Genomic DNA, 21,590 nt, shown 5'->3' with positions numbered 1-21,590 from the left:
GATAAGTGACGATAAGCGCAGAGAAGCAAAGAAAGTGAGCGAAGATGCTAGCATGTATGTGATAAATAAATACCTAGGTACTCCGTAGGTCAAAGTGAATAAACTAGTCCATAGCGTCTAGCAGAAGTGAGGTGAAAGAGAGGACTCCAGAACGCCGACGTTGCTCCCATCCAGTCCGGTCTAGTGATGCACCGCGGAGCCGTTTACACCAGAGAGACCCCAGGTCTGTGCCATCCATAACGCCAGTCCGCCCACTATGCCAACACCGCCCAACACCTGAACCAACACCCATCCCCGTCGTGAGAGGTCGTCTCCAAGCTTCAGCAGGCCCAGGGGATCGGCCGCGTTCATGTTGCCTGCTGCAACTCGATACTCAAACCGGCGGCCGTCCTGCGTGCGCACGCAAAGATTTCCTTTCTCATTCGCTCTGTCTACGATGTTCCCGAAACCGGGGAAGCCTGGTGTCTGGGAGAGCGGCACCAGGGTCCCGTCAGCCACGCATTCACCCAGCTTTTCGGTCAGCCATACAGCTCTTTCTCCACGACCCAGCTGCTCGTAGCGGCTTCTCTCATTTTGTAGGCTTTGCTGTAGGTCAGCAGCCCATTTTGCCAGTCTCGCCTGAGCATACTGTTCCTCGCGCCGAGTATGTTCTGTCATTCGCGCAAGCGTATATTCAGACAGTCCGAGCCTCTCACCTCGCGGGGCAAGCATATGCGAAGCAGATGCTGGTGTGGAAGGCAAAGAAGGGGAGAGATGCGAGTCATTGAGAGACGAGACGCCATAGTTGCTTGATGCTCGTGGAAAGTTGTTCGATGGCGCGCGGGGACGTGGTTGTTGCTGGGCTTCTATCAGCTTCTTAGCGGCAGAGTATCGGAACCACGCGGCGTTGTCTCTGTCAAAGAGTTTATCCAGAACAAACCCCAAGTCTGACGGGACCAATGGTTGTACGTATTCGGGACTCATAAGGACACTCGCATCCATAGTTTCATCGTCATTAGTCGTTGCAGAAGATGTCATAAAGGGAATACTCGGGCCCGACACATGATGATTGGTCAAAGATTCTCCAAAAGGACCGAAGCAAGACAGTTTCATATCTGCATCTCGCACCCGCTCGACAAAAGATTTCTTTATTGCCTGAACTTCATCAGGAGTATAGTTGTCACACTTGGCAATCAATGGAACCACCGTTGTGAAGTTCGATAACTTTTGAATACTGCGAATATCAGCAGTCATAGTCTCTGCCTCCACGTTAGTTCCTAATCCATAGATATAGCCGAACTCTCGGTTCAAACTCACTTTCGGTTATCAGATAAAGAATGACGTCTACCTGGGGACCGCCATTTCCGCAAAGCAACCCTTGGAAATCTGTAGTTACTGACCGTACAGCAGACACAGCTCGCGTGAATTGCTTGTTCATATATTGAATTATCACCTCCGTTTGTTGATCGGCATTCTTTGAACCGGCAAATGTGTCGACGAAGCAGAGATTCCTCTCCAATATAACATCACCCAAACTCTTTCTTCGCCGGAGGACACGAGAATCATCCATGTCTGACCACCAGGACGGGTACGGCTTTGTGCTAGCATATATCTCAGATATTGGTTCGCACTCCCTGGTACGCCGGGGTTTCGTACCCGCCTTCCGGCGAGACTTTGCCATACTCGAAGGGGGTATAGAAACCGAATCTGGCAACGGATCTATATGCACTATGTCTGCAGATACTTGTCCCAACGATTTCAATAACGAAGTCTTGCCACAGCCTGTTTAAAAGCCATTAGCAATCGGACACAGAGCCTGAATGAAGCGTGGGTGTATGTAATTACCCGGTGCTCCAGCAAGGAGGATCTTTAGCCGTCCCATAGCTTTACCCCTATCTGTAAAGGGGCGTCGACTTGGGATTTTGATACTAGGCATCACCAACTGGGAAGTACTGTCCTGTAACTCTGTTGACTCCACTGGGCCCTCATTTACATAAGGCTCGCCATCGGCATAGCCGCTCTCTTCCACTGCAGGCATATCATCAATATTCCTAAGTGACCGTGTTGAGGAGGATTTCGGGCTACTTGGCAGAGAAAATGGTTCGCCCGGGGAGCCGATAAATGAAGGAGTTCCAGAGAGAGTAATGCCGATATCTGACAATGGATAGGGAGGAGGTTTTAGTGAGTCTTCAGTCTTGTGTTCCTGTGTGTTAGGCATGACAGCTCTGGATGTTGCTGATAATGGTGAACTACCAATATCACCTTCGGGGGTCGCGTGTACATCATTGTGGAAGGGAGGCAACGGCCCGCTGATCCCATCATCAATTGTATCTGATAAGCTCTGCACTCCATAAGTGCTTTCATTTGGGGTACCTGGAGCACTGGCGTCAGATCCGTCCATTACGTTACCCCGAGATAGAAAGAATGCTGCGGGAGAGGCGTTCCGAAGCTCGCTGGATGGTGTTGCATTGATTATGTTCGGTGTGGTGGTTTTGCGGGGACGTTCTCGCACTGAATCGGAGGCTGCAGGGCGCATTTTGCTAATAAGACCTAGCACTATCGAACGATACTTGCATAGTTAGAAACGCCCGTCTGAGTGTTACTTGAGGGATGGATAACAGTATCTTTGCATCTGTATAGCTGTTACCCCTCCTCGCAGTAGGATGTGACCGCTTATCGCGTTGAAGATGATATGGCAATGATGATACCCATAAGGTGAGCAACAACCCCGTGACATGGGGTTTGCTGACGTTACGATGCGTGTTCACTAGTCCTTTTCAGGTTAAACACTTGCTGACCCCACTTTTCAAAAGAAGGAAAATAAAGCTTGGCAAGTCTTGTTATTAGGTAATCTATCAAACTATCTTGGCCCAAATCTCAATCAACTCTTTCATCTCTTCCACGATGGAGCGAGTTAAAGATTTCTATAACTATAGCAAGAGCTGTTCTTTCCTAAGTTCCAATCCAAACCTAGGACTGCAATAAATATCCTTTACTCTTGGTTTCTGGCTTTATTTATTTAAAGGAGAGCAAAGGCTAGTCAAACAATTGATTAGCCGAGTGACCATGAATTTTCATCCTATATACATATAAAGATGACTTACGCTCAAAAGGCTGCGAACATACCCGTATCACTATTGCTGCACGAATAATTTATAAACACCATCGGTCAACGCAACGGTCGGAGCAGCACTCGGGGTCATCGAAGCAGAAACCTGTGTTAGATTAAAATAAGACTGTTAGTCTATCTACTTTCCAGGCTGCATCAGTATGGTAGATAACTTACGATTCCTGGGAAGGCATCGTAGCGGCGTTGCTGAAGTTACAGAAGCAAGCATGAGAGCAGCTGTTGTTAACAAGAGTGAGACCTTCATAGCGGTAATGGAACTGGTAGAGCACGTTGTTTCGAGGAGTTCGCGGAGGAAGATATATTCTTATGGCTGTGGCTATGAATATATGTGGAATGTCAACGAGTATTTATACCGTGACTTCTTATTTATCATGCATCTTTGCGGGAACGACCTCCGAGGAGATCTATAGCCACCGCAAAGCCTAGTTACACATTTGTGCCACTTCTATGCAGGTATAATTGGTCCTTATATGCTAAGTAAATGAGTTATTGCTCTATATATTTGCTCCTTTGAGGAATGTTCCGCTTCATTGTCCACCCCCTACATGTACCTGGAAATTAATCAACAATGAATCAATGCGGCATATTTCTGGTTTGCTCTCTTAGCTATGCCGGCCAAGAGTTACTACGACGTCCTTAGATATTCAATCTAATACGCGGCATCCCAAACAGTTTGTGTACGTATGCCTTATCCCATTTCTCGAATTCTACGTGAGAAGATCAGGTCAATTTAGCTATCTATATGAGCTTGAAATAAAGTCTTGCTTCATGTGAGATTTGCCAACTTATTTTTATATACTGTCAGCTTCTAGGTAGTGCGTAGGTCAAGTTGAGGCATACCATGAGGCCTCTAAAAGTCACCTTCCCATTATAGACTTGTGGTTGGCAGATCTACTCGCAATGGGCCTAGCAACTTTTTTTTTCAGGAGACATGAGATTTACAATCCAGGCGGTGCCCTATTGTGCAATATATATCTAGGTATCCTTGAAGCTCAACGTGCCACATTTCTGTATACTCCTCACGAACACCGAGATGTAACGTAGGAAGTACGGGTAACATCAGTCATCAGTTAAAATTTACTGTCTATAAAATTCAGTTGGTAGATGAATTCTATTGTCATGGCAGCCCATTCCAGGCTATTGCAGTACTCAGAGTTTACTTCTGCAATCATACCTAGAAATAGGCAGGTTATTGGGATAGCTTTATTAAAACCATTGGAAGGCAAATATAGGAATAGTTCTCACAAGGTATCATGTATTCGCATTAAAAACAAGGGTTATTTGGCTATCCTTACGGGTTGTTTGCCAACAAGGTTAGACAGTAATTTGCAGATTATTGTCCAAGAATTGTGTAACTCGGGAATTAGATGTTAGCAAATAATCTCTAGTGGCACTTCAAAGAACTCTGAATACTTCCGTAACTAGATTCTATGTATGACGTTTTGGTACCTCAGGGTCGTGTATAGCATCGTGTTGTTGGGTACATGCTGAGAGTGCCAAAAAAATATAAACATCCAAAGCATGTATCAGCGTGAAAATCCCATAAAATTCGATAAATACCGCTGTTCCACCACCTGCTTTGATTGAACTGCTCCCGTTAGATATGATATGTGCCACTTACTTCGTACAAGGTCAAGCCCTTGCTCTATCAACCGTCACATGTAATTTTCTTGTGTATTATACCCAGTCGAGGGTAGTTGAAGTAAGCTGATATACAAACTGCCAGATGTCGGCTGAGGTTATCCGGGTGGGTGCAGGGATATTGAGCCATTCAAAGGTCTGGCCAGACGGGGACCGAATCTCCGGTAGAATTGAAATCTTCTTATGCGTGCCCACAGGGCGAGATGGTTATCCTCTCAGCTATCCGTAAAAATGTTAGCGTATTTTTGGGATAGGCTTTGAAGGCCCCGTAACTACATACATAGTTGCGAGCGAGACACTTACGTACCGGATATTATAGGGTAGAAGAGGGAAGGGTATTATGAATTCATTTTGTTACTTAAAACGCCCTAGATATCATTATGGAAAAGACAATATGTATTCTTCGATTCCACCCCGGGAAAATTTGACTTGTCAGGAAAAAGGTTAACTTCATTTTTTTTATTCTTCTTTTCTTGAGATAAATTATATAGAAAAATAAAAATTGAAAATGGGATTACGAGCTACGGGTCTTGTCAAGCAGGTCAGGCAGATATCAACCGGCAAAGCAAACTCTGAAAGTGGTTGAAAGGCCCACTCTAAAAAATTGGGACATCACTTTAGCTTGCGGCACCAGTCCGAAAGCCACCAAGAAGTAATAACGGATCCGATCCACTTCAAATTCCGAAGGTGTGTTTCCCCGCGGAATCAAATGGAATTTTCCGTGCTGATGGTAAGAAAACTCTGAGCTCTGCTTCTGACTGCTAGCGCCCAAGTGCGCACAAAAGCAAGAGCAAGAGCTAAACTCTCTACTACTCTGCCTTCGCGCCCTCCATACTGTGGACACAAACGGGAAAAGGAAATGCTCGTTCAATATACCGAATATCGGGCGAACGGAGCCCCGCATATTAACGACCTCGTTAGTCAATACTGATATCGTTGCAATTTTGCTTCCTGAGTCTCTCCCATCATTCCATGAATGGGATGGGATCCTGTACAGGGAGCCTGCCTTGTTTGAAGGGAATAAGCATTCTATGCACTTGTTAGTGTGGCTGGACAGTAATAATCCCTGACGTTAGCATGTATCTTATTGCGCAATGAGTGCCCTTTATCTATCTTTTTTCCTTTTTCCAGACTTCAGGGTCTCTTCCATTCCGCTTTGGAAAGTGTTAGCCAAGCACCCTTGATCATTTCGGGACACACTTGCAACTTCCGTGTGATTGGTGGAGTGGAGCAATCATGGATGGGCCAAATTAAGGTTAAGAATATGATCTAAGAATAGTCCAAAGCATATTTTTTTGTGGAGCCTTGAAAATCAGCTGTCATTCTCTCAACAACGTCCATCTGTATTTCTCTACTGAACATAGCTTACAATGTCTATTGTGGTGGAACAAACAGTGTCCATCAACACGATGCTGATGAATTCATATAATTGACACATATTATTGAGGGTAGAATAAGAAAGACACCTTATCTGTCTTTCAGGTACCTCATATTTACTTCCTAAGCAAATAGTCAGCGAAGTGTCAAGCCACATTAACTAGTACCCAGCAAAAAGACACACAACCTTGATTAGTACGAAGAATTTGAGAATACAGAGTGCATATTTGGTTTTGCTTTCGTCTGGTATAACAATCGACGGTCTCAAACTACGGTACCTGGTTGGTAATGGGAGAGGCCCTTCCTGCCAGCACTGTCACGTCAGGTACATCTGCACGGCTAAACCACCTCGAATAGAGTACGTGATACCAATCAATAACTCTGGCGATCATATAGTCCAATCCGGGCACCCAGACCTTTCTGGAGCCGCACCGATCGCATATGTACATGGCGCGCGGAGGAGGCTGAGAGGTTAACCAACCAGAGATGATATTAAGGAAACCCGCTCCCATACAATGAAATGATTAGAGGCATTGACTTTGACCCCGCGGAAATATCTCAATCTACCTTCTCCGTATTTCATAGCTCACCATTGTGTCGGGATTGAAATATTAACGGTAATAATTGTGTATCTACCCCATTCCCCTCATTCCCCCAGACTAGGTGTTTGTACCTGGTATCTCTCACATTGGAATAGCTAATAACTGGGTCCCAGTGAATACCCACCAGATAGCACTTGGTATTGCACTTTTATTTATTTATTTATTTAGTTATATGTAAATGCAGTTGACATGAAAAGGATCAGATAAGAGCTACGAAACCAGAAAAGGAGGAACTATCGCCATTGTTAGTTTTCTAACGGCGGCCGTTTTGCATACCTGAGAGATAGAAATCGCAGTTCTTCGTCCTACACTAGCATTCTGCAATTAAAAGGCTCACTTGGTATGACACTAATAATAAGGCGGAAATATTAGCCGCAAGTTTATGCTGTGGCTCCCTATCAAGCTCCCACCACCGCAGTCTCGGTGCAGGAGTTGATCACAGCGTGAGCGATCTCCACCCAGCTCAGGCCGTAAATGTCCAAGATAAGAGCACCCAACTGCGCTTATTCCAAGACATTTACAAGTCATCATCCAAATTAGTTATCTCGGTTCCGAAGGCAAATTATATCAGCTTATCGAAATTCCTCCTACTCCTTTTTTGTGGCGCACAGATTTCGGGAAACGGATGGTAGATCTTGATGCCAGTGACGAACACTTTGGATTAACCAGGAATGACGATATACTTGCCAGCGAATAAATCGAAGTGGTTCTTGTACTTCGAGCTAGTGATAATCGCGACAATCCTGTCGATGCCACTGCATTTCAGGGGTACTGCATGATTTAAAATGGAGCCAGTAACCTTGTGGCTTCATGGCTAGGACGTAGTTTTCATCCGGGCCAGGACTGAAAGCTACATATCAACGTTGCATTTTTATACGATGGGGCGCGGGCGTATACGATGTCGTTATCGCGTTGAACATTAGCAGAATGATACTATGAAGGCGCAGTCAAAATTAAGCCGTAGGACTTCGTAACAATTCAAAGAGCAAGACAAAAAGAAGTGTGGTCAAACCCTGGGGCTGAAAGTAATTCGCTAAACAAGATCCGCGGAGTTAGTTACTAGAACAAGAGCCTCGAGATCGAAGCAACTTTGCTTTTCATGGCTTTCTGTGCCTGGTCATATAATAAGTAATAATCTCTCTATCTGATGATCTCCTTGACCTTCTCATTCCTGCATTGTGGCGCCGCACTAACTAGAGGCGTTGCTATCCAAACTTTCGGTTCGCGGGTCTGCAGCAGGGGAGACGCACCTGTCGCAGGAAAAAATACCGCCCTATCCGATATACCTGGGATGTTTTGATAGAGGGAGGGGAATAGTTCCGTGTGACAAGTCGACATATCATAAAGCATGATCAAGCTGCCAGAAATCATACTTTGTGGCAAATGACTCGGGACGTTTTTGACATACGGAGTATGATTTCATGTTACAAAAAAGTTACAATGAACTGGAGGATGACAAAATATTTGGGTTATCGCGCGTTGTTGTCATTTGGAGACTTCCACAGGGTGGTCAGAGCTCGAGTGTTACAAAAAGCAAGATGTCGTTCTGTGACCGTGCCGCTGGGATAGAAGTAGCCGGTGTTTCCCAAGGCACCCTTTCGACTTTTGAGACACACATATTTAGCGTTTTAAGCATGATTCCTGTGGGGCAGCTTCTCGGAGCAAGAGGAACTAGTGACGTGCAGGGCCATTCAGAAGGCCCTTGATGCAAGGAATAGTGGGTTTCGGAAGCTGCACCCTGCATTTCCGCCGCGAGGGGCGACCTCATGATGGGAGTGCAAAGAGCCAAGTCCGAGGTAAGCGCCACTGGATAGCCTTGCGAGTCGAGTCAAGGGTTCGTAATTGAAAAATAACTTGCAAACAAAAAAAAAAAAAAACAGCGTTTTCTGTCCAGTTCTTCCCACGTTTCATGCATATGCTGTGGGGTGCAGTCCTTGCAATTAGTATATAAAATATACAACAAAATGTATATAAAATTCTGTACGGAGTTTGGCGAAAGGAAAAAGCTGTTTGCTCCGTATGAGTAAGCTTCATTCGTTCCTGAGACGGGTGGGAAGATTAAACCTAGTCCCGGCTGTACAACGGGCAGGCCCTCGTCCGACGGTGAGCGTTCTTGAACACCGTCGAAGCTTTTTCTGTCCAGCACCGTAGACGAGCTTGACGGCCCATGACAAGGCAGACTGAACAGTTCATCTCCTGTTCGTCCTGCATCTTCGCGTCTTTGCAGCGGAATCCTTGAGCTGACATTGCTTTTTCCGTCTTCGGCTAGGCCTGATCGGGAAATTGACTGGGCTCTGCCATGTGACTTGCCCATCACAGCCTAGCGCCCTAGCCGGCGCTTGTACCCTAAAGTATCTTTGCCGCGGACTCTCTATGTGGAAATACCTAAAAATACTTTTACCCGACCCGCTTATCTAATTTGCAGTCCCTCTCGCCTATTGTCGCCCGTTTCTTTTCCCTCGAGGATCTTTTCTTCTTCGCCTTCACTCCGTCGCCAGGCCTGCTGCGACGTTTCTGCATATCCATATCTCGCCGTCTCGCCCGTCTTTTCTCGCTCTGCTTGCCTCTTCTCTGTCGTGTGCCCATCGCTGCGTCCATTGGACATATATCGAACGGACACTCGATCGCACAGAACAGTTGCTGTGAAGCAGCTCGCACATCCCAACCCCCGCAGAGATTACCGTACGTCCGCAGTGTAAGAACGAGACCCCTCCAAAGCCACCTTTGGACCAGGAGCATTAAAACCCGACCTCGACGAAGCGCGCTGCTTCAATACACACCTACCCGCCGTCGCATCGCATGAAATTTAGAGTATCAGTCTGTTAAGCGAAGAGACTGAGAGCTCTTGAGATGAATCAAGATCCGTCTCTGCCGTCATGGCCAGAGCACGTCCCTGATGAAGCTGCCGCAGCCATGATCCCTACCACGGCAGAGGACTATACCAGTCTTCTCGATTTCAACTTTGACCTTGCTGAATTTGATGGTGGTAATGCTGGTGAGCGTCAGAACCAGAATATGGTGACGACAGCGCCGCCTCTTGTCTCAACAACCGGAATGCAGGATATTAGTGGGTTGACTTCGATGGAACATATCAACACCAGCCAACCCCTACAAGAGCAGCAGCAGCATTATCCAACCTCAGTCACAATGGCAGGAAGCGAACCTGTCACGCCAATGGAGATACAAGGCTCCAATTCAATGCAGCAGCAGCAGCAGCAGCAGCACTTTTATATGAAGCAGCATCACCAGCAGCAGCAACAGCAACACTCTCAAAATGCTTATAGTTCAAATTATGGCCAGCGTCAGTCATTTGTTCCACCAACTCCTGATAGCGCCGATATGCACGGTGGATCGCATAACTATAACCTCCGCCTTGAGACTGGACACCAGCGAGGATATGAACCATTTACCAGAGGACTGGAAGATCAGGCAAGTTCATCCACTTATCTCTATTAAAAATTTTACTCTACTTCAAGCTATCTCGTCCATGGAACCAACAACTAACATACTATCTAGAGCTCATTTACCCCTCTCATGTCACCAGCTATGACACCGTTAGAACATCAGCTAAGGTTCCCTGAATACACCACTCCAGGGGAGTATCTGAGCCCACTTACATCTCCAGCTTTGGAGGCACGGCAATCAAACGGAGCCGGTTTTAACTTTCCCAATGGCTCACATATGGACTACGGTTCCATGTTGTCATCGCCGACCGACATTTCGCATCAACATCCAGCAACAACGGGCCCATTAACGAACTCTCCGAAGCTCATTCAGAAACAACGACGCAAGTCTCAGGCCTCTAGACTATCACGACAGTCTCCCTTGGTGAGACCTCAAAACGGCCGTTCGCGACCGCAGACTGAAGCTGAAGCCCGCGCGAGAGCGAAAAAGCTCTCTGCTCAGGCTGCTGCTAACAGAACTTCAAATTCACGCAATTCCAGCAGCAATGAAGGATCTGGTCTAGACTCCGTCTCGCCTGAGCCACTTACGGAGCCGCTGATGCCACCACCCGCCTTACCAAGATCTGGAAAATCGCCATACATGGGTGCCCAAGATCAACCCACTACCATGAACGAAGTAGCAACTCCGGCAACCCTCATGAAATTACAGAAGCAGCAAATCTCCCCTGGCATGGATGGAGAATTCTCTAGGAATGGAACGGTTGTTGTCGGGTCGGCACCAGAGGAGCACATGGAGGACATATCACTCCCGGAACCTGCTTCGCTCCAGGGAGCGCCAAGTGGTGAAAGCACGCCGACCATCCACGCCAAACTGCCGCACACTATAAAACCGCGCACTGAATCGATATCAGAACTAAAAGGGACAAGCTCCGTTACCCCAAGCCCTGTAATAAGAGCAAAAGGATCACCCAGCGGCCCGGTTGGTCTCAAGCGATCTGATTCGAAACAGAGTTCTCGAGTGACAAAGAAACGCCAGGGAATGAGCGCTGCCCAGAGTCCAGCACTGAGGCCAAAAATTAGCCCGAGCATACAACCTCTCATTCGTGCTGACGGTACTACTACTCTTACCCTTTCTTATTCCCACTATTTTATATATATGCTTCTTTTCATTCTCTGTACTGACTTTAAACAGGTGTATCAAGCGAAACCTCGGCTTTACATCTTGCCTCAAAATCAAATTACCAACATATTCTTGAAGGTACACTCCTACCAGGAGTAACGTACCCAGAAGCCCTTGCCGAGAATCTAAGCTCCAAGAGAACAAACCATAAACTTGCTGAGCAAGGTCGCCGAAATCGCATAAATTCTGCCCTCAAAGAGATTGAAAGCTTATTACCAACTTCATTAACTCACAGAGCCAAGGAAAAGGAGCAAAATAAAGATTCCGCGGATGGTTCCTCGACTGGCGTTTCGAAGGTCCCCGATAAACCTTCTACGAATCAGCCCATCAGCAAGGCTAGCACAGTTGAAATGGCCATCGTTTATATCAAGGCATTGAAACAAGAACTAGAAGACACCAAGGCCAAGCTCAAGGCGGCAGAATCAAAATCCTGCAATGAGTCTCCTTGTCATATTCCTGCGCAAGCTCCTGTTCCTGCGTCAGACTCTGGATCAAATTCATTGCAGATCTCTGATGCCCAAGTTGAAAAGCAAGATACCATGAGTGGAGCCCCTGCCGCTGATACCAACCCAGGATCAACATAAGTCAACCGCCATACCCAGGATAGGTTTTTGTTTTTGTCAGTTCATTCCGTTCAAGCATATTTGCTCCAAGCTGGGTGCCTTCCATTCCACATGCTCGTCTACTTTCTTTGGCACCTCTCTTAATGTGGCCTCCGACCATCTCGTTTAAACACATAAGAATTCTATTTATAATCCAAGGGATATGGATATGATTCTATTCACCACACTTACTATATCCCACGCTACACATCTTGATTTTTATGTCTCTCAATGTCCTTTCGATGTCTCTGCATGTTTCGCGTCTTCTGTAAATATATATCTCAGTTCCCGCCAAGGACTCAGACCAAGATCTTCCTTCACTAGAAAGATCTCGGGACTAAATACCTCTGCCGTTGCAGGTGGCAATGAACTTTTCCTTTTTCTCCTTTCAATGTGGTGGTGGACGGTGCATACACGCTGGTTTTATATAGTTTAATTTTCTTTTCCAGTTGGAGGAGCTTTGTACATACTTTTTGAGTTTTGTCTTTTGCTTTTTGCCGTCACATCTTTCTGTCATTTTTCTTTCACGCCTTTTTCTTGATTACTATCCATGGTGGTGGGGTTGAGCGGCTGTCTGATAAGTTCATATATACGGCGGCCCAGTTCAATCCGACCTTTACCTGCATATTGTCGCGCCCAATGTTCTGTCTATAACTAGTTACGCGTATCTAGGCAACGTGTTATCCTGTTACCTAAAATGCTTGTGCTCGCTGAATACAAAATATCACTGATTTACCCAAATTTCTCTCTAAAAACGAAAAAAAAAAAAAACTGCGAGATACCCGTGTCGATAGTGGCGAACCAGTAGTTTTGATTTGGTCCGATTGTCCTTGATTGCTTCTACCAGGGGGGTTGAAACCTTAGTTAAGGATGAGAGCCGGGACCAAATCCGCACATTCATTCTCCCAAGAATGAAAATGTTACGGCGGGAAAAAAGGCAAGTGAACTTGCCACAGCTGCATCTCTTGGAATAGCCAACTTCAGAACTAGGGTGCTGTCCACTCGGTTATGAGCGAAAATTCCGACTTGACGTTTAGCATGCTTGATATACCCCCTTGTATCTATCCACTTAGCTAACAGTTTTCAACGTTTGGCCGCTCCGTGTTAACTCCTAGAGCCAGCAAAGTAAGACGGACACTTCGGATTACTTCAATGATGGTAAGCTAAAGAATGAACGTTCACTCGGGAGACAATACACGGGGTTTTTGCAAATATATGCGGAATAAACACTAGTGAACTAGTTAGCGTAATCCACCAATCAACAAACACTATTATAATATTATTTAACGAACACACAACCGAAAATTTACACTCCCACCACCCACTGTCTATAAATATTTATAAAATAGCTAATAAAGTAGTAATTAAGGTAATGTAGTATTAAGAGCTAAAAGCTATATCTATTTATTAAAAGAAACTACTGACTACTTCGGAAGAAGCTCTTTTATAATATATTAAGAAGCTAGATAACTAGTTAAATAAAACCTTACTTTTATACTTTAAAATATTTATAACCTTATTTATAAGCTTATAAAAGAGCCGGTAAAAATTAGCTATCAAAGGCACGAATAAAAATAAATTATCTCCAACCGCATATTTATCTACATATATACAACACCCCTAGTGCAAACTGAAGTGTATTTCTCGTTCTGAGAACAGAGAGAGGGAGAGAGATTAAATAAAAGAAAAGGAAAAAAAGACATAGAAGAATATCATGACTCTTCCTCCCCAAAGCGTGGACAATTTCCTGCGGCAGCTGCAACTCGGATTTGAAAAGTGCCACCGCAGGGATAGTGAGGCCGAAGCTGCCCTAAGCTGCTTGCCTAAAGACACTCCTGTCTTTAAATATGAAAGCGCGTCTCAGATAGAAGCCGCAGCCCGCTCTGTTGATAATGGGAGCGGCGGGTACTGCGTATTCCATGATGTTGTGGACGGCCTCATCCTCCTTAACACAAAACAAAAACGCATTAGAAAGAGGAAATATTTTCCAATCTCCAGACTATTAGTTGCAAAAATGCTGTCAGAGCCACATGAAGTAGCCACGGAATGGCTTCATGATGAATTAGTCGTCAAAATCTCATCAATGGGCATGAGGTTTCATGCATATCTCGTGAGCATTGGCTCTACAACTATTGAGCTCAAGGAGCCCGACTACGCCGCCCGGCCGCGTAATCTCCCCCTAGGGAGGACACGCAAATGGCCAACCCTCGTTGTGGAAACGGGGGAATCACAAAGCCATAGTGACCTTGACAGGGTGGCAAGACGGTGGATTCAGAAATCCGCTGGCGATATAAAGATAGTCCTTACTATCAAAGTATCTCGAACCAAACTCACGATTCAAAGATATGGTCGCTCTGGAATCACAAGGGCAACAATACTCCAAACTATCACTATCGAGAAACGCGGGCAGAATAGTCCTATTCATATAGTCGGCAATCCTTTAATTATTCCCTTTGCTGATCTCTTTCTTCAAACCGCGATTAGCAACCAAGGAGATATTATATTTAATAATCCCGAGCTACAGGAGTTGGCCAAACTTGTTTGGGAATCCTTCTAAATCTCTTCTTTTAGGGGGCATACAGTATTGGGATTTGTATACCAGCCGGGGTAGAGTGGCGACCCGGCAACCACCAGCGAGAGTCGACACTTCTACGTAGTGCTGGTGACTAGTATACATGTTGAAAACACGCAGAAGCAAAGATCGATTCAAAATATCAAACTGGCTGATCACTGTTGATTCAGAGGTATTGGTGCCTCCTTTTGAGGCCAATTGATTCTATTCCGCCTCTTTAACGGTACGCAAATCTAGACTAAGAACGGCTAGTTATAAGATGACATAGCAAGTGAATTATTTGCTACATTTTTGCTTACGCTCCTCTTACTGCAGAGCACGGATAGATACAATGGCGAAAATTTCGCAATAGAAAGCTGGACCCATAAGTAACTCAACCCAAAACCCTCGCTATTCTATTATATAACTAGTTAACTAACTTAACCGTTATAATAGCACCCACTGTTTTAGCAATAGGCTAGGCAAGTTTGAAGAGACTTATCGATCGAGGGAGAATTAATAGATATCCAATGACGCAACAAATATCGGCTCTCTTGCTGCCCTTACGAAAGGTCTATTGATGATATGGCCCTGCGAAGCTCTGTTATGTTACGTTGTAAGTGACTCCTGAACAGAACCAAATACACCATGGGAAAGTTTGATTGTGAAATAGACTAGTTATGACTAGTTACAGTTGAGAGGTATCTTTGTTCTAGCCGTCGTCGACCCAACTATATTCCCAACTTAGCCGCCGAGACGACCGGCTCAGCGGGTGTCTTTGGCTCAAGTTGTTCTCTGAATCGGCGCGGGCGTCACAGAACTATATCGAACATACTTAGAATTTGATGGAGTCTTCTCTGGCAAAAACGTCGCGGAGGTTGAATTTGGCTTCAGAGAGGTCCAGCGACTCGGAACTCTGGCTTGGCGGGCCCTTGACGCAAGTCTACCAGTTGAACCATGGAACTCTATCCGGAGTCAATGACAATCACTATTCATTCCTGCTGATAGTATAATTTTGAAGGGGGTGCATATATGGGCCCAATTCGTTCTTGGGGATTCGGAAACCATAGAGAGCGGGATCTAGATCCTAGCTATAACATTACTCCTCACTTCACAACTCTAACTGACCAGTATCTTCATGGCTCGAGAGAAGTATACCTTAATTTATTCCATTGTGGTTGTCATTTACTTGGACATTCATGATAGAAGAAGATAAGCCGCAGAAAATATTCATTTAGTGAAAGTACCGTAACAGTCCAGGAGTTCTACCATATGGAAGTTATTTCTCTCAATAGCTGCGTTCAGGGCCCGACTGAGGTACAGTTTCCACTGAGGTGTCTTTAATTCGGCCTGCTCTGTAGTTCTCTTCAACAACACCTCCAATGTGGGGACACTGCCATTGATGACGGCTAACTCTATCAAGTTGGGAAAATCTCCAGGTATATTGACTTCGAAACTGTCCAGTAGGAAAGATAGCAGGGTATCATTGCGATATTTGATAGCGGCTTTAAGGACCGATTTGGGAGAATCAACTGGAAGGCGGATGGAGTTCTGAGTGAGTAAATACTCCATGAAGTCCATAGTAGTTTGACCATACGGCTCAACAAATTCCCAGGCTAAAGAGGCGTTGCCAGTTCTCGCTCCCACCTTGAGAGTTGAAAGTAGCAAAGCAATCGGTATATGGCTGCTTCTACTGGAAAAAGGGCTCGTCCCTAAGCATAACCGAATATCTCCATGGAGGTGTTCGTTTAGAATCAGCCTAGAAATCCCGAAGTGCCTCCGAGATGCCGTTTCAAGAAAAACATAAGGGAAATATCGACTGGTAAGTGTTGCTCCGGCTGCTAGTAATATCCTAACTGTTGTTTCATGGCCTTGAAGCATAGCCGCATGAATGGGTAAATCGCGGTCATACGGTAATGTGCATCGACCAACATCCGCGCCATGAAGGAGCAATTGAGTGACCAGCTCATTTTCTCCAACAGACGAGGCTGCGAATAAGGCTGCATGGTCGCTGTTGGCTCCGTTCTGCAACATTGTTTCCACAATCCTGCTACTGCCACCTAGCCCGGCACCCATTATAGGGGAGAATATCGTGTCATGGCAAGCTTGAACATCGGCTCCACGGCGTATCAATTTATTCACCATGGCTTCATGTCCACTAACGGCTGCAACGTAAAGAGCTGGAGCCCCCACTCTATCAGTTGAGTTGGGATCAAATTTCCCAAGAAATATGTCGAATATTTCCTCTTCTCCTCTTTTAATGGATGCTATCAATGCATTTCCATGCCTTTTGGAAGCTTGGTGGATATTTGCCCCGTATTCCAGTAAAACCTTCACTGTTTCTGCATCACCAGACTCAATTGCGTAGGCCAGTGGATATTCTGTCCCCTTAGGGGAGAAGTTTGCATCATTTCCAGCCTGCAAGAGTAGTTTTGCTTCGTCATGGTTTCCACGTCGAGCTGCTAATTGGAGTGCAGTTTGTGATGCTGCACCTCCACCAGCAAGTTCTATTGCCATCGATGGAATCTTCTAACTATTGTTCAATGTTAGCACTCGTAGGATAAACAAACTATGATATAGCATTGAATCTCACTTTGTTCTTGGAGGATAATGGTTTAATCAGACGTGCAATAGTGGTAGAGGTTTCGAGGCTGGCTTCAATTGTTCATTTTCTCACAAAGAATATAAAGGTGAGAGACATGGTTGAAGAAGAGAGCCTTACCATGCCGACTAGTTATATATGATTGAAAATATTAATATAGCCTTGTGTATGTCTAACCATCTTGCAGTGAAATTATGCATATCGAATCCTCATCGCTCAAAATTTCCGAAAAAGTTGGGAGCATTCGCATTGTGTTTTCATAACTAAGCATGAAGGATTTCGTATGGAGAAAAAGATCATTGTCGATACTTATTTCTTCTCGGTAGGGCCGGTGTCGCCTGTGTATCTCTCGGGAAGGCCTAAGTTCACCGTTTATCGAGAAGCTATCCTGGGATGTGCCGGAGTGTGGCCCATATGGGGAATGCCGATGGTGTCGATAAGGCTTACCTAGACGTCGTTACGTGTAACTAACTATATTGTATCTGGGGGCCATTTCCCCCTGTCAGCCTCTCTGACCCTTGATGCGACTGGGACGCCGATATTAGTACATTTGGCTATTGTCATACTTTCTTCCAGTGTCGTATCCTGGTCTTTTCAAAGGACTTGAATGGTAACTATGGATCGTCGTCGTTTATCCGGTCCATCCATAAAATGCAAGGCCTCCCAAGGCTGGCTTGCTAGTCTAGACTATCCTTAACACGATAAGGGTCTCAACGTATAGCCAGGGCTACCAGTATATTGCCCATGCGGACAATATCAAAGCTGGAACTGGTTCGGGATGTCGTCAGCATATTAAGAAGCATAGCTCATTAGCAAATTATTCCATACAAAATTAATTTATTTCAAATCTTTACAATTTAATCACATGAAAAAACCAAAAAAAGAAGCCCCCAAAAAATGGAAGGGTGAATGGAAAGGTATATAGAAAAATCAAATGAAGTTAGTCCTCGAAAAAGTTCAAAATCGCTTTGATTCCCTTGGTACCCAGCCCATGGCGTGGGTAAGCGATATAAACGGGCTCTTCGTGCGCTCCAAGTTTAGCCCTGAACTCCGTCTTCCGAGTTAACTTGAACTGCTTGACAATGGTATCATATGTGTGCTGCAGCACCTTTGCCTTGACGCTGCTCAGATTATGACCAGGGATTAGATGTGGAATAGCACCACCGCCGAATGTAAGGGACTTCACACCCGAGCTTGCAGCGGATTGAATCGCGTGGGTTATGATATATTCGATTGAACCGGACGGGGAGCCAGGGAAATCTAGACTATATTTAACCTGCATGCCATGACGAGGAGCCAGCTGCGCAAGGGCGACGAAAGAACAGATTTTGCCCTCGCTATCAGTTGCGTAGAAGTATCGACGATGAGTATGGTCGCGCCACGGGGTGATTTCAGAAAGATGGATCTGAGTGCCTTTCCTATTGTTTTTCCAGTCCTCTATTCGAGCATTTATCTTCTCCTTTATGTCATCTGGGACGGGTTCGCCGGGAGTAATCGCGTGAATTCTGATGCCTTCGTGTTCCGCCCGACGGATCTTGCGGGCTATTTCTCCATCTGATGCGGCACGGTTGCGTTGCGGGTCAACTCGTTCTTCAGCAACACATGAAAGACTTCGCCAGCCCAGGTGTTCACCGAGTATTTCTTCGACGTCGGCAGAGCAGAGGATCCAAATTGGTCTGAGATTTGTTTCCTTTTTCAGCCATTGGAGGAAAGATACGACAATGCGACGGTACTGGGTTGTATCGCAAAGGGGGTCCCCAGCAATAACTGCGTATCCATGAGAAGGTACGTAGGAAACCGCAGCACCTGTGGCATAGTCCCGCCAAATCTTATATCTATCGTCGAGCCATGAGGTAGACGTAGAATCTCCATAATTGGCAATAAGATCTTCCAATGCCTGTAACTTTCGACTGGGATCAACCGGTGTATTGCGAGGCTTGTTTTCATCTTGCCATGGAGGGTGGAGGGTTGATGCCTCTGGATGGCGGAGAGTGACGGGCTGCTCATGACGAGGGAAGCTCTTGGGGTCTCGGTGGAAAAGAGATCCTAGCCGGATGTTGCCGAGCTTCAGTATCAGCATCAGTAGTCTCTCTAAACCAATTCCAGCACCAGCATGCGGAGGAGCTCCCCACTTGAAGCCTTCCATGTACTCTTCTATGGTGGATGGGTCGATTCCAACTTCTCTCATTCGTTTGTCTAGTAGGTCAGGGTGATGGATACGCTGACCACCAGAAACTATCTCCTGCCCTCGAACGAATATATCAAACGACAAGGTGAATCTTTCATCGTCTGGATGTGGCATAGCATAGAAAGGTCGGGCGGTTGCTGGAAACTTATCCAGGATATAGTAATCTGTATGGAACTTCTCCTTGACAAGCTCACCCAACCTAATCTCATCCCGTGTGCCGAAGTCCTCGGTCTCTGATAGCTTGTTGCCATTCTCATCCACCCAGCCGGAGTCATTCAGCATTTTGACTCCATCAGCAAACGAAATAATAGGGGTTTCATCGAGCCAAACTAAATCCTCGGATGGGAAATGGTGCTTGATAACCTCGATCTCCAACCGATATTTCTCATAGATAGTTTTGAATATAGATTTAAGCACGCTGTCAAGGACTTCCAAGGCTTCATGATAATGCTCTTCGATAGCCATTTCGATATCCAATCCGGTATACTCCGTAAGATGTCTATGTGTGTTCGAGTTCTCTGCTCGAAAGACCGCGCCAATTTCGTAGACCCTCTCAAAATCCGATGCAATTGCCATCTGTTTCGCGAGCTGAGGACTCTGAGCCAGGAAAGCAGGGCGACCGAAATAGTTCACACCAAAGACGCTAGCTCCTGATTCTGTGGCAGCTGCTTGCAGCTTGGGGGAATGTATTTCAATGAAATTCTGGGCATCAAGGCAGGATCTGAACATGGTAGAAATGGCAGACTGAATCCTGAAGATAGACTGTGAGGTATCAGTGCGGAGATCGAGGATTCGGTTGGACAGCCTCGTGCGATCGGGTATCTTCTGGCGTACACCTTCCAGCCGCTCTTCATGGGCACCGGCAAGTTCGGCTTCATATACACTGAATGGCACTGGCTCCTCTCGGCGTACAGCAACATGGAGCTCCTCAATCTCGAGCTCGAGATTGTGAATCGTTGTTCCAAAGACAGGAACGTCTGGTGTCTTCAGACGTCCTTTCACCTTCAATATTGAGCCAACTGGAATGCGCTCAGCCCAATATATCATGTTCGCCGACCTCAACTTAGGCTCGGTATGTAGAACACCTTGTAAGGTATGCAGCTGCTGCCGGAATACTAGGAATGCAAACTTTGCGCCCATGCGACGAACAACGTGTAGACGAGCACGGAATATCAGCTCCTGGCCCTTCATCTCGTCTGTGATGGACTCGAACTTGGTAAGATTTGCGCGCGGACGGTCTCTGGATTGCATCATCGGAAGATCACCGTATCTCGCCTTCATCTCCGGAGTATCATCATTGTTCTCTGCAGAGCCATCATTGCTGCCTTTGAATTCCGACCGCGTAGTGTCCATTGAGCCGTCTCTTGTCTCCGTGCTCAGTCTGGACCTGCTCTGCTCCTTTTTCTCGCGCCGTGCAGCACGCTTCTGTTCATTCTTGCTGGAGACACCGCTGTTATCATCACTGAAGTCGTCGCTAGAGTAAACATATTCCTTCTCCTGAAGGAAAGCACCAAGATTTGAGCGACGGTGGGGGAGCAAGTCAGATTCAGAGGCAGACTGCTTGATTTTTGATATCGCATCCCTGAGGGCCGACATTTTGAATATTGCGTTTCGTCGAAGGTAAGAGTTCTGGGGGTTTCAGTGACTGTTTCAACAGGCCAGCATTCACTCTCTTCGTCTTCTGGCAATTTTCAGGAGGGGACTGCCGCGGGGTCTCCGGGACAGATAAGTATCCAGAGGAGAGCGGTTTACCCCTGTTCGGAGTTATGACGTCCCAACACCAACGGATGCAAGGATTGGGTCACTGATTAGCGAGTCTAAAGTTGAGGACGTTAGCTGCGTTAAGATAGAAGAGGCAGAAGTGAACGGCAGTGGGCGAGGAAGGCCTCTAGTTATAGCCGTACGTACAGGCACTATCGGAAGCGAGGTAAGGGCGTCATCAACGAAGCGATCTTCTCTGGGCCCACCGGCTACTAGGCGGGTGAGCTTTGTAATTGCTTTATGATGCAGAGAACCACGGAGAACCAGAGTATGTTTTCCTCCGTGATCCGAATAGCCTGTGATGTTGTTGCGACTGGGCTTGCCCTGCTGCCGGGAGTGACGGGCGAGCAACTGTTCCGCTGCGGCCGTGGTTGCATCCATATATGTCGAGAGAACTAGAACAACCCGCAGCTGTAGTTATCGGTTCTCGAGACAGTCATATAACCATTAACTAGTTATCTTCGAGAGGACCCTCGCTGTCTATCCAACGCCCTTGCGCGAGAGTAACGAGGCAGCAGCCAACCCCGGCCCTGCTAACTTTTTGCTCCTGTTCTGGCGGGCGTAATAATCAGG

The 21,590-nt window shown here is 46.1% G+C and overlaps 5 protein-coding genes across 5 annotated transcripts; 2 read left to right on the top strand and 3 right to left on the bottom strand.

The window, feature by feature from the left end:
- Positions 1 to 180: 180 nt before the first annotated feature.
- Positions 181 to 2,515, bottom strand: TRV_01144 (uncharacterized protein; the record flags this gene model as incomplete). The annotated part of the gene is made up of 3 exons (XM_003024635.1): positions 181 to 1,256; positions 1,297 to 1,698; positions 1,825 to 2,515. The coding sequence occupies 3 exons, from the start codon at positions 2,513 to 2,515 to the stop codon at positions 181 to 183; spliced, it is 2,169 nt and encodes a 722-aa protein (XP_003024681.1).
- Positions 2,516 to 9,579: 7,064 nt separating this feature from the next.
- Positions 9,580 to 11,897, top strand: TRV_01143 (HLH transcription factor (PalcA), putative; the record flags this gene model as incomplete). Its single annotated transcript, XM_003024634.1, has 3 exons — positions 9,580 to 10,158; positions 10,246 to 11,245; positions 11,326 to 11,897. 3 exons carry the CDS (start codon positions 9,580 to 9,582, stop codon positions 11,895 to 11,897), a joined length of 2,151 nt encoding a protein of 716 aa, XP_003024680.1.
- Positions 11,898 to 13,629: 1,732 nt separating this feature from the next.
- On the top strand, positions 13,630 to 14,472 carry TRV_01142 (uncharacterized protein; the record flags this gene model as incomplete). The annotated part of the gene is made up of 1 exon (XM_003024633.1): positions 13,630 to 14,472. One exon carries the CDS (start codon positions 13,630 to 13,632, stop codon positions 14,470 to 14,472), a length of 843 nt encoding a protein of 280 aa, XP_003024679.1.
- Positions 14,473 to 15,696: 1,224 nt separating this feature from the next.
- Positions 15,697 to 16,983, bottom strand: TRV_01141 (ankyrin repeat protein; the record flags this gene model as incomplete). The annotated part of the gene is made up of 1 exon (XM_003024632.1): positions 15,697 to 16,983. The coding sequence occupies one exon, from the start codon at positions 16,981 to 16,983 to the stop codon at positions 15,697 to 15,699; it is 1,287 nt and encodes a 428-aa protein (XP_003024678.1).
- Positions 16,984 to 18,008: 1,025 nt separating this feature from the next.
- On the bottom strand, positions 18,009 to 20,852 carry TRV_01140 (aspartate-tRNA ligase, putative; the record flags this gene model as incomplete). Its single annotated transcript, XM_003024631.1, has 1 exon — positions 18,009 to 20,852. One exon carries the CDS (start codon positions 20,850 to 20,852, stop codon positions 18,009 to 18,011), a length of 2,844 nt encoding a protein of 947 aa, XP_003024677.1.
- Between the last annotated feature and the right edge of the window lie 738 nt (positions 20,853 to 21,590).

This window comes from Trichophyton verrucosum (genome assembly GCF_000151505.1).
Source record: "Trichophyton verrucosum HKI 0517 chromosome Unknown contig00099_1.f1.exp, whole genome shotgun sequence".
In the NCBI taxonomy this organism is placed as follows: Eukaryota; Fungi; Ascomycota; class Eurotiomycetes; order Onygenales; family Arthrodermataceae; genus Trichophyton; species Trichophyton verrucosum.
The sequence above is the reverse complement of the archived record's forward strand: the minus strand, read 5'-3'. Positions and strand labels throughout refer to the sequence as shown.